This window comes from Rhipicephalus sanguineus, chromosome 9 (assembly GCF_013339695.2).
Source record: "Rhipicephalus sanguineus isolate Rsan-2018 chromosome 9, BIME_Rsan_1.4, whole genome shotgun sequence".
NCBI classification, from domain to species: domain Eukaryota; kingdom Metazoa; phylum Arthropoda; class Arachnida; order Ixodida; family Ixodidae; genus Rhipicephalus; species Rhipicephalus sanguineus.
The window spans coordinates 25,377,222-25,390,001 of record NC_051184.2 but is presented as its reverse complement, the minus strand read 5'-3'; the positions used below and the strand labels follow the sequence as shown (position 1 = coordinate 25,390,001).

The following is a 12,780-nucleotide window of genomic DNA, read 5'->3' as shown; positions in this document are numbered from 1 at the left end:
TATTTCACGAGGAACGTTTGCTTTGCTATTGGTTTTACTGCCAACGCCCTTAAAACGAAAGTTTATAGGACCAACGAACTACGCTCCCGCCATATTGTCCCTAATATAATCATTTCTCTACTGAAATCACTCTCCTAACTCTCTTTCTCTCGTCTTGTGCGCATGCGCAGTGGAGGAGAGTAGCAGCCAGCCTCTTGCCGCGCGTTCTATTTACGATTTCCGCACGAATCCCGAACAGCAAGCGGGCGCTCCGGCACCCCCGAACTTGCAAAGGACTTAAAAATGGATCCCGAAATGTTTCTCGATGTCGCCAACCAGGTGACAAAGCTCAAAATGTACCCGTACTTCGACATTGCCCACTGTGTAATCACCTGCCTGTACCTGCGCGAGGACTTGGGAGCCGGTAAGCGAAACCCCGGGTCCGCAGCCCGCGGCTCTTGTACCCTTGAGAGAACAATCCGCAAACAAACAAGTACTAAAAACAAAACGACCGAGGGTGCGTTTCTAAGCCTCGCAGTTGGCGATCGCGGCTTCTTTTTCTTCTCTTTGGCGTCTTGTGCCAGCGCACGTCGGATAAACCGAAACACGTACTGCGGCAGATGTTCCCTTTTCACGCTCGATCGCCAACTCGCTAATGCCGCTGCTACCGCTGTGCGATCGCCTCTGGGCGTAGCAGGTGCTGCGAGCTTCGAGTAAACTTTGGCCAAGCACGCGATCCTTTTTTGGGGGCCCCGCGGCTCTAGTTATCCACTCGTGGCTCGCGAAAGCACGCATGCAGGCTTTCCCTGTGATCGGCGCGTGATTGGCATATCGCTGTAGCGTGTCCCTGTCGCAGCGAGCGGTCTTTACGCATGAGGACTCGCGGAAGGCGTTCAAAGTAAAAGGGGAAGTTGCACGCGCTGGCATTGTTTTAGATCGCAGCTATATACAACGTTGACAACACGTACGATGCCACCTTTCTAAACGGGGCTAATTGTTTGCTCATGTATCAATTTATTTGTTCTTTTTTGTTTTAACAGATCAGACTTTCCACGCATTACAGCACGTGTCCGTGTGAATTTTGCATCCACTAAAATATGTTTCTGTTAATTAAGTGCAGCAGGCCCAACATTCAATTTGTGGTGCTTATAAAAGTGTGCACATTTTAGTGCTTTTTAGCTGTTTCCTTTCCTCAAGCACATTCAGAATTGTGCAAGGAAAAATAAAGCTCCTGTGTTCTTCTACACAAGGTGCAGCTCTTCTTAAATAAATAAAGATTTACAAAAATGCAGAAACATGTCAATTTGGGGAGCAGCCTGTGGTTCAGGGCATAGAAAATGAATAGGGTCGCAATCATGTAGTAGTGGCAGTATTTCACCTGCATTTTTACTTGAGCCACTGACCCAAGCGGCACTAGCTGCACATCTATGTTGTCAGCAGAATCAGATAATCAGGAGCACTGCTGGATCATACGGAAGGAGTGACCAAAGTCAATCACAATCGCACATCTCATCTCATAGAAAAAGTATTCACCCTGTTGTGACTTTTTCCCTACATTTTCCATTCTTGTTTTTTGAGACCTTAATTTCTTTTATCAGGATACTCTCTATGGGACTAGGAGTCAGACAGTAATTGTGTTACTGTAGGAGTTAAAATATGGCAATATGCATTTTATGTGCATACCTGTTTTGTTGGAGAATATAAGGTTACGCTATGCATATTTATCTGAACGCAGGTGATAAAAGCAAAACAAACACAGCCTTATCAAGTGTGCGTGCCACTTCACTGGCACGCACATTTGATTCTTGGGGGCCACACAATGATGAAAAGAATAAAGTATGACATGCATAGCAATCAGAGACATGAACAAGCGAATATCAAACTGAAGACCCACTTGAGCAATGCACAATTGTGCACATCAGGATATAGTGCAGCACACTGGTGTAGCTGTGGGGGTAGCCAAAATCTGGAAAAATAATTCGCGTTACATTCGAGTGTATGCGGTACATCACTAGAGGTGGATCGTTTAAATGGAGCTTTAGCAAAACGCGCCATCATGAATGACCACAAGATTGATTGGGGCAACACAAGAACCTTCGCAGCAGAAAAAGTGATAGGATCCCGGTGACATCTGGTATCACTTATCGTACAGACCACTTCTAACACAGTTAGTCGTAACGACAGATGTCTTACCCCGATCTATGCACGCACCTTGCAGCGACTACTCAAGCCCATTTAAACTACTCCACTTCTGGTGATGTATTCACAGTAAACAAGGCTTCCGTGCTGGAAGCTGAAACGTCATAAACATTTTCTTTGGACCGGTTGGCGTCTCTTTTTTGTTTAGAATGTACCCTCCTGGCCAGACTGAATTCCATCGTGCTCTCGACTTCACGTACATGCCATTGCCCAAAAAGGGGGGGGGGGTGTTCAACCCTACCCACCAAATTTTTCAATCTTGTGTGTGCACTTGTATGTAACACACCACCCCTCCCCCCACAGCACACTGGTGTAGCTGTGGGGGGAGGGGTGGTGTTCAAAGGCCCCGCCCTCCCAGAATTTTGCATATGTATATTGCATGCACACATACAAATACACACGAACACACAACATACGGTTGAACCCTGTTCCCCCCCAAAAATTTCTGGCTACGCCACTGGTGCAGCAAAAGCACTGATGAAAACATTAAATGCATGTTGCACACATCTTGATGCGCATCTGATTGGAGGTGTGCCGTTAGTGTGAATAACAGTGCCAAGTGTTTCAATAAAACAAGTTGAAATTTCAATTTATAGCTGGCCGCTTTCTCCTAGTGTCAGTATACATTATGTGGCACTTGCCCTGCTTTTCTGCAATACTTTACAATAGACATATATTTTTTCAAGTGGCTGGATAGGCATTTTCAAGTATGCTATCCACGAAGCAGTTGATGCTCTGTTATCTCATGTGCCTGTAGGGAGCTGCCACATGCATTCCACATACCATGATCCTGTAAAAACACACCAGAAAGTTGAAAATAACTTGTCTGTTTTGCAGCTGTACACTTTTTGTGACTTGGAGGGTGCAAAAACAGTAGTGAGGCGAATTCTTCAATGTACATTATCCATCAGTGCCTGAAGGGAACACTGGTATTGGACAGATTACGTCTTGTGTAGAACAGATAGCCAATGGTCTGGTCTGACTGCATGCTGATAGAAGGAAAATACTGTTGACGGAGACAAATGATCAGATAAGGTGATGGGACCAGGATATTGGCAAGCACCAGAGTGGTTTCGGTTTGCACTCCTATTCTAAACATTCTGTATATCATTTCAATAAGTCCGTATGATTCCGTATGATGAGTCCGTATGAACGTTTCTGTATAAATTTATGGAGTATATGTGGATTACACACTAATTCCATTCAGCTTCCAAAACAGTCGTGCGGACAATATATGGAATTATTGGAATACATACGGAACATTTCAATAGGTATATGCATATAAAATGAATGAATTGCTGCTTTTAGTATTACATTTTGCAAAGTTCACATCAAACGTTAACCCAGAGGAATGAATGGCGCTCCTTCAGTTACAGTGCAGTTTCTTTTGTACAGGCTCCCAGCTTTTTTCAAGGAAGCATCCAATGTCCTGCTGGATATCAAGCATGCTTTCTATTTTCGCTGGAGGGTTCCTGTCCGCATTTCTGCTGGGTGAGCCTGTCCTGGGGGCAGTCAAGAACAACCAGCAGATACTGCTTGCTACTGCAGTATGGTACGTGCTATTATTGGCACTTGATCAACATTCTTTTTCCTCTCCCTCTCATTTCATCCCAGTTCTGAAATTGAGATTACTGCGACGGAAGTCGAGAAGGGAACAAACATTTGAACTTTCACATGTCAAAAGCTTTTAGTCATTTAAGAAATATTGCAGTAAAGGGAAAGAGGTCGTGTTGTGGACACATTACCGTAGGTCAGTAGCATCTCAAACATTTTCTCTCATTCTTTCTTTTTATGGAGGGTTAAGCTTTCAGTTTTAATCTCGCAGTATATTTGTCAATCCCCAATATATTTGTCCTCTAGTCTTGAGTATAAATGGGTTGCAGCACTTCATATTTCTTGCCTTGGCTAATTATTTATGGTACGGCCGAGCATCAGTATCACATCTAAAGTTTGTGAACTTTTTTTTTTTTGGCTGCTTTAGTAAAGCATATTGCTGTTTTTGTTGTTCTGGGCAAGACTAATTATTTCTTAGAAACCACTTTGCAATGAGAAATTGTCTTAAACACAGTCCGTGTAAATAAGCTGCAAAGATTATGTAATGTTTGTATAGTCACAGGAAGTAGTTGCACTTAAAGGTCACAGCTACAATTTATAATACGTGCTATTCAGCCCATACCGGCACTCACAAGATACTTGGATGTTACTGTGGTGAAAATACCTGATTTTTTAGGTAAGCTATTGTAATAATGCGAACTATGCCATCTCTTGCACATCATTTCACAGCTTGTGCCATGTCGGCAAGTTGTTCCCATGCAAGCTTGCACTTGCTTTATAATAGGGAGTTTTCGAATAGGGGCCCCAAAGCCTTTTGCGTGTGCTCGCTCTGGGTCAAGTAGGAGCTAAGAGTTTTTGAATACGGTCTGCTGCGCTTTGGACACTCCCCCTATTCTAAGTCACTCTAGTCTTGGCCAAGAGCCGTCGCTTCACTGGGTGCCATCATGTTTGTTTGACGCAAAGCTTCTGGGCAGGCTTTTGGGCTCCTGCTAAATTTGCGAAATAGCGTCCCCAACACAAAACTCAAACGCTGTTTGGGTCTCGCGCATGCGCTGCGGCCTCGACGCTATTTCGTTGGGGCCCCTATTCGAAAACTCCCTAATGCACAAGCACACAGTTTCATGTAGATGTGCTATTACACTCTTGTAGTTGCAGTAGGTATAGCATAAAGGACTTTCTAGGCAGCTTGTGCTGGTACTCAGAAGATGTAAAAACGTTATTGCGGTTGCAATACAGTTACTTTCATTTTTTTTTTCTATTTCTTTCGCTGTCACGGAACAGGTATGCCATCTTTTACTCGCCTTTTGACATTGTCTACAAGATCTGCAAGTTCTTCCCTTGCAAGCTTGTGATTGCACTGATGAAGGAGGTCACGCGGTGCAAGAAAGTCCACGACGGAGTCATGCATGCCGCAAAGGTGTACCCCAACAGCTACCTCATCATGATCGTCATCGGCGTTGTCAAAGGTCAGGCTTGCCCGTCAATGCTCGAGTATCAGCGCGCTGGCACATTGCGAACATTATTGCATATAACTAGTATATGCAGACATAAACAGATATATTTATGCTGAATCCATTCTGTATCATTTCTTCATGTTCATATCCATCCTCTATTTATCGTAGATATCCACAAATGGAACAGTCAGTCAAAAGAGGAGACAAGATAAGTGCTAGCTGAAACTTGTTTGTTCTTGGATGTCATCGACTTTGTAGAAAGCAAGTGAATGATGTGAACGCAAGGAAAACAAATGTGGCTTGCATATCATGGATAAGCGCAACTTGAAACGAGTGAAGGAACCAAGATGGTAACGAAGAAATGGGAGATGGGTGTTGTATTTTTTCCTTCACGAGTTGCACTAATTCGTGATGTTTGCGACACCAATTGTCACAAACTGCCGCGCTTTTGAAAAGTTCCACGCGATTCCTCTTGGAGAAAAATCAGGATCGGGGTTGTTTCGCTGCATTTATTTGGAACACTCTACAGTCAATCCTCAATACAGATGAATTATCGCAGGTTAATTATCGGTTATAATGAAGCAAATGAGGAACGATCATTTCATTGATGCAGTGTTGCAAATGTTCTGTTTATAATGAATTTTCAGTTATGACGGAACTACGCTCTTGTCAAATGCAACATTTATGATGTCTGACTGAAATTTTTTATGCTGCTTACTCAGTAGATGCGATCACCAAAAATTTTCAGAACTCTGGAATAAAACTGTCCTTGAACTTGCTTTCTGTTTCATCGTTACCAATAAATTGCAGGTAACGGGTCATCATTTCTCAAAGTCTTCGAGCGTCTACTCCGAGGCTTCTGGACTCCAGGAGCCATGGAGATCATGCAGCCTAGCTTGTGAGTCTCCACTTCCTGATCTTGGTTGTTGGGTGCTGCTTTCAGTGAAGCATTCACACCGACTACGTATTTCTAATATCATCTTTGAATAGCAAAGGTGTTCTCTCATTGTTCCTCTTTTTTTTTTTTTTTTTGGTTTAGCATGGCTGCTGAGCATCCATTATAATGCACACAACCTTTTAGATGTAGCAACTTCGTGTACTCCTGCGCTTTTGCTAAAACTTGCCCAATATGTGCGTAATGCATTAAAGCGATGGACACCGACATACCGATCTCAGGGAAATTCGCAAGTGGTCATTCAAAGTACATACATCAAGTAAATGTAACTAAATTAACGTGTATGCCATCAGCTGTACTCTCAGGTATGCTCTGTTGCAGTGTCGGAAAGTGGAAATCGAGATCATATTTTGATGTCAAAATCTGGTGGTTTTGTACATCTTGATGGAATACTTGAACGTCACAATCAGAGCTTTGCTATCACGAGTAGTTTACTTTTTAATTTTGGGTGCTGCATAGTTTTTTAAAAAGGTACTGATGTTTTTTTGATTACTCATATGTTTCTTTATATGAAGGTCTAGGACCACAAAGCCATAGAAAAAGTACTGCAATGCCTCAGAGCGCCTTGAATAATTTAATATAGTGGCTTTTCCGCCGCCAGATTTTGTTTTGCTTCTGAATGTTATACTGTACTGTGATGTCGTGACGTGGGTGATCATGTGGAAGCTACGCATTGCTGCACTCTGACACTCGATTCGGCTTGCTCGTTTGTCTGCTTTGCTACTACTACATCAGTTCTCGCTACTATTGGCAGTGTAGAAGGTGATTAAGCAAGCCACGATACAGTATAACCACCGGAAACAGGACTGAAACAGGTAATGGAGAGGCCGTTATACATTAAATTGTTCAAGGAGCTCCGAGGTTTTGAAATGTTTTCCTATGATTTTGAGGGCTTGGAGCTTCATTTACCGCAAAGAGATAGTAAGTTTTCAGAAACATTGTGTCTTTACTCCTTTAATAAAGTATCCACAAATTAAAAATGCGCTATTCGAGTGGCAGGCAGGAATGGATCACATCCCAGTTTCCAAGATGGCAATCTAGTTTATCAATTGATATCCTAACACACTCTCATCTTCTAGCTGCAGTGGCCCGACTACTGCTCTTATTGCGTATTATTAGTGAATCAGTTTCGTTGCGGTTCCAGCATTTCCAAACTTTTGTTCTACGCGACTTTGCAGCCCTACCAAAGCATGCCTGGTGGCCTCAGTGATCTTTGTCCTGGACAAGAAAACAGAGTTCATCTCGGCACCGCACGCGCTCGTCTATCTGGGCATTGTGGTGTTCCTGCTCTACTTCAAGCTGTCCGCCATGCTTCTGGGCATCCACGACCCATTTCTGCCATTTGAGAACCTCTTCTGCGCCGTCTTTCTGGGCGGCGTGTGGGACGCCCTGGGAAGGGCACTCACTTCCAGCCGAGGCGGCGAGGGCAAGACGGACGCTGCCAAGAACGGAAAGTCCGAAGCCACCAAGAAGAAGGACTGACGTTGCGGCCTTCTACCTGTCCCGTGCGTTGTCTTCACTGCAATGTCACCGTTTCCTCCCTCCTTTTTTCTTTTTTTTTTAAACATTTCCTTCAGGGCCACACCAGCGACAAAACAAGGTAAGTGCAACAGCCAAGGTCACCACATTTGCATGTACAGGAGGTGTGACTGGCTCTCAAGAGATATTAACGCAGGGGAGATCTCTGCAAGGGTTATAAAGCTACATGATGTCAGTTTCCATGGAGGGTTCTCCACGAGACATGCCCCACTTACATGTGCGAGCCTGTCAGGAAGAGGTGTCAGTGTTATCAGATACATTGGCGGTGTAGATTCTTAGCGTTACACTGCATCATTTGCCAACGAGAGTGGCATCCTACCTAATGTTACTGCCGGAGTGTACATGGGTGGCATGCATCTTCGTAAGTTTGGCCAGTCTGCTAGATTCGATTAACAGCCAAGCGTTAAATGCTGCTGCATCCACTGCCAAGTTAAGACTGCTCGCTCTTCACTTCTGTGGCGATATGCGGTAACCTTACTTGACCTCCCAAAAATAGGGGTGCCGTCATACGAGGCACACTTCTACACAGAGGGGCAAGATTTCTGCCCCCGTGTGACTATTCCTCAAAATGTCTCACATGTTTAACGGTTGTAGCTGTCACTAATTCCTTCGGTATCTGACGAGTGTAGGTCACACAACATAAATATAATCATAATCAACCTCCACACATGCTTCAGGAGCTTGCATGGCAGATGTGTACATGTATGCTGGACGCTTGAGCAGTTGTAAAGCAGTAACAGCGGTGAAAGGGAATTCTGTCACGTGTATTGCTTTACTATTGTGGCGCTGCAGTTACTATAAATGTGGGCTTTATGATCATAATTTAAGCACTGTATGTAAGCAGCAACAATAGGTGACTCAAAGGTAATGGCACCTGAAAGCAACTACATACACGCGAACCTTGGTGTAGTAAATATGGACTCAACGAGTTGTCCATTATAATGAAGTAAATAAAATATATTATTGCCAATAAATATTGTTATAGCTATACACTTATAACAAAGCAATTTTCATGTCAGATCTGCTCTAATGTACAGAGGTTTGACTGTGGCTACTTACTACTGAAGCAAGCATGTGCAGCCATCCTTTAAAAGAATGGTGCAGTCATTCAGTGAACCTGAAGTGCACGCTCACTACACGACAATCTGTATACGTGTTCTTTAGGGTTTGCGTGGATAAAGAAATTATTATAAGGAACTGTCAGAACAAAACTTTAGCACGACTATTAGTAGCGGATGCTGTTCTCAACTTCACTTCAAGTCTTCTTAATGCAAAACTGTGTTAATTAATTAGTGGCCTCTGCCCATGCAGTTGAACGTAGACTATCGTAATCCAAGTAACATTCAAGCACCGTCAGTAAGGTGAAGGCCTTCATGCTGTACAGGCAACTGTGAAAGTTTGCAGGCCACAGTTCCCGAGCTGTTTGTAACCATAGCCATTTAAACTGTACAACGCTATGTTGTCGCAGGCTGGAACTCCAAATACCAGGCTGCTTGCTTTCAGAAGTTGCCTGACTGCTAAAATTTTCCTTGGATCCCACGTCCCGTGCGCTTTGGTGGTTGTCCTTGCTTCTTCATGCCCTCCTACTAACCTGTCGTTTCCAGGTTGTGTGTATACGTGAATCAAGCGGGGCCTGCCAAATTTTGAGGTTGACTGCACATTGTTATCTATCCTCTCTGTCTTCTGCAGGTTGCGTGTGTGTGTCCAAACGGTGTCTACTGCTGCGTTAACGAGTATTCTCCGCTGCCAAGCAGTGGACTCTTATGGAAGATAAAGGAGCTTGGAGAGATTCGTTGTCAAGGAAGGGTTGCGAGAGTGCGTGCCTTGTCTCCGTGTTTGTTGGGTTCATTCTGTTGCCGTCCCCTTCTGTGATTGTTGAATGCCCATCCACTTGCCCATTCGGACAAACTTAAACCCCATTTTATGTTATACGAAAAGCAAGCGACGTCCGAACATTTCGCATTTTGAAACCAGTGCCGCCGCTTGAAGGACATGTTGCTTAGGTGGGGCAAAGGTGGTGGTTTTTGGTGCTGTCGCAACGCAGTATCCCTGCAGCTTTTATTTTAACCATTTTTCTATCGCTCTTATTGACTCTTAGTTGAACATGCTCTAGGCTAGTCTGTAATAAATGACCACATCCTATATATGCTACTTAATCGGCATTTACTCAAGTAGGCTTTCCTCGACTGTCAAAACCCGCAAAAACTGCACTTTCGGTTACCTATCGCGCATCTGGGGTTCTTCTGTTACACTTTTCAAACTGCATTTTACATGCAGTGATGCAGAAGGAGGTATTTTGTTACCCACTGTCCTGAAGCTGGAAATCATTTCTCGATTGTTGAAACTTGCAACCACTGCATCTCTTATTTTGTTTGGGTGTCTCTGTTACACTTTTTATGTTGCATTTTATGTGCAATGCTGCACAAGAGAATTGTTTCTGACTTTCTTGATATTCTAGTAGTATGCCTTCTTAAGCCATATACTTCATCTCCTTTCCCATTGACAATGTGGGTCAGCCTGCTAGGGCTTAATATACAACTTATAGCGCATTGCAGGGAAACCAATGTTCCTGCTCATTTATGAAATGAACCACATTTATAAGTATGTACTTGCATTATAGATTAATGAAAATGTACTGTACTGTCCACGCATGATGTGTATATGGTGTAACATACGTGGCGCTGTGCAGTGAACACAATGTTTAATACTTTGCTGTTAACGCATGATATACTGGTTTTGTGCTGCTATATGCTACGGACTAGGCACCTTTTGGGATGCATATTCACATACGGTACGTGCACCCTTTGAGCTGTCAGGTGGATGGAATGCGGTGCCAATTTGATGGGTGTTTTCTAGAGTGACGCGACTTGAATGGAACGATGAAGTAGCTAGGAAAGTGCCAAAAACTGTATCCTGATGGTTAGTGAGAAGGGCCATTGACTGGTGGTTGAGCCCCATCACGCTAAGGTATCGTGGTAATAGCTATGGCATTGTACCTGTGAGCAGGTGGGCATGTGTTTAAATGAACCCGTGGGTTCAAATAAAAATATGACTAAATGCAGGCCATACAGTATAGACTTGGGCTGCAAAGAGTCAATTGATTGGTGGGCCACTCATATTTGGTTGGCAGAGACCACCGATAAGGTGTAGAGTACGTACATTTACTGGCCACTCTTGCCACAGTTAAAAAATTTGAAGTCAACTGCCACTCCTCATGGGGACAAGGGTGCTCATTTATACAGCAATGTTGGGATTTCACAGGCTATGAATTTAATTTGAAAGCAGTATATCTGCAGTGTTGACAAGGCTGCCCCTTAAAAGAGCCTGGTTTTCTGCCGGCACTGCGGCCGCAATAACGATTTTTCAACTTTTACAAAACGGTGCTGCAGAACTTACTCGGAAGCATTCGCAAGCTCGGCTCCATCCATTTTTAAGTCCTTTGAAAATGTCAGCAACCACACGAAGTGCCGGCGCCGAGATGAACAAAAAAATAGAGCAGAGCTATGCGAAAGCTTTGCAGTGAGAATCGCTCATGTAACTGCTCAGCCATACAATGAGCAAACTACAGTCTGCTTAACTGAAGGCATATAAAATGATGTGTCCTATTGCGACGGTGATGACAATAATGTTTCACGTAAAACATTATGAAAGTTGTACACATGAAGTGTGCGAGGAGGCTCTAAAACTAGCTGACAGTACGACAGCTCTGAAATATTTTTTCCTAAACCATCTATGGCTGAGCGTAGTGTCATGCAAGCCAAGTGTATTTAACTTGGAGAGAATAACACTGTACATTTGCAGAACAGTGTTAACATAGATTTCCAAATTTGAAGCCTTTAATGGCTAGAAGTGTGCAGTGTTATTTTATACATGGCCATCAGGTCTACAGACATGCACATTCATTCAGCAAGGTTTCCTTTAACGTCATGATGTCCGATCAGTGCATAGATTCTAAACGAGTATTATAGGGCAAAATGTGCAATACCTTCACACACTGGATCTGTGGTAGAGATGTTAGCATTGCACGATCCTCGTGCATGAAAAATGTGTACTGTTACTATTACAACTTCAAGATAAGTTGTACTTGTGGTTGTTCATGTGTACTTGCAAAACCATGAAGTAGCACTGCTTCTGAATGACATTGCGCCATTTGAAATTTTTATCTGATACGAAGTCATTAAGCTCTTGGCAAACCATCTCTTCCACACTGTGTCTACCTTAGCGCGGAAAAAAAATTGAGTGAATTGTAGCTCAGCTAAATGCAACAGGCTTCCATATTATTGACTGTTCACTTGTGCTGTGATAGGTCCATGTACCGCACGCATGAAATGGGGTGAACACCAAGTGCTGTGCTTAAGGTGTTCCTATGACAAAGATGTCGCTAGTCCTTTTACCCTGCCCCTTGTTATCCTAAAATGTGTTTCAAACGAGGGACTGTTTTTGTTTACCGATCACTTTTCACTGTTGCAGGCTTTGAGAAAGCCAACAAGATGAATAAAGACTTTCACCTTCCTACCGATGGACGTTGTCTTCATTCCCCGCTCAATCTTGCTAATGGTTAATAATAATATCTGCGGTTTAACGTCCTAAAACCACGATATGATTATGAGAGACGCCGTAGTGGAGGGCTCCGGAAATTTCGACCACCTGGGGTTCTTTAACGTGCACCTAAATCTAAGTACACGGGCCTCAAACATTTTCACCTCCATCGAAAATGCAGCCGCCGCGGCCGGGATTGGATCCCGCGACCTTCGGGTCAGCAGTCGAGCGCCATAACCACTAGACCACCGTGGCGGGGCCTTGCTAATGGTTAATGCTTGCTTAAGCTTACTAGCACAACAGGACTGGGCAATCTCATTGGACTGAATGAACTTTTCGTGCAGGTAACCTGTGCAAAGATACAAGTTGCAACATTCTGTTGTAATTAAGAACTGACTTTGTGACATGGGTAAGCTTAAACTAGTACTATAAAGCAAACTACTAGAATACCACCACTAGATGCAACTAAGTGCTTGTTATATTACCTTGTAGTACTTGCACTCTCTGAAGTACCGTGAAGCCATACTTCTATTGCTCAGTGCTGCAAGCTGTCATTGTCAA

General features: G+C 43.6%; 1 protein-coding gene across 1 annotated transcript; it reads left to right on the top strand.

The window, feature by feature from the left end:
- The first annotated feature begins 154 nt into the window (after positions 1–154).
- Positions 155–12,195, top strand: LOC119404792 (trimeric intracellular cation channel type 1B.1). The gene is made up of 6 exons (XM_037671461.2): positions 155–403; positions 3,574–3,730; positions 5,014–5,198; positions 5,997–6,084; positions 7,320–7,741; positions 9,370–12,195. Exons 1-5 carry the CDS (start codon positions 283–285, stop codon positions 7,621–7,623), a joined length of 855 nt encoding a protein of 284 aa, XP_037527389.1. The 5' UTR covers positions 155–282; the 3' UTR covers positions 7,624–7,741; positions 9,370–12,195.
- Positions 12,196–12,780: the final 585 nt, after the last annotated feature.

Excerpts from the sequence above, each read along its gene's own strand:
- LOC119404792 (XM_037671461.2), top strand. The coding sequence starts at position 283 with ATGGATCCCGAAATGTTTCTCGATGTCGCCAACCAGGTGACAAAGCTC. Across the intron at positions 404-3,573 it reads GCGCGAGGACTTGGGAGCCG|GCTCCCAGCTTTTTTCAAGG; the intron begins GTAAGCGAAACC and ends TCTTTTGTACAG. Across the intron at positions 6,085-7,319 it reads GAGATCATGCAGCCTAGCTT|CCCTACCAAAGCATGCCTGG; the intron begins GTGAGTCTCCAC and ends GCGACTTTGCAG.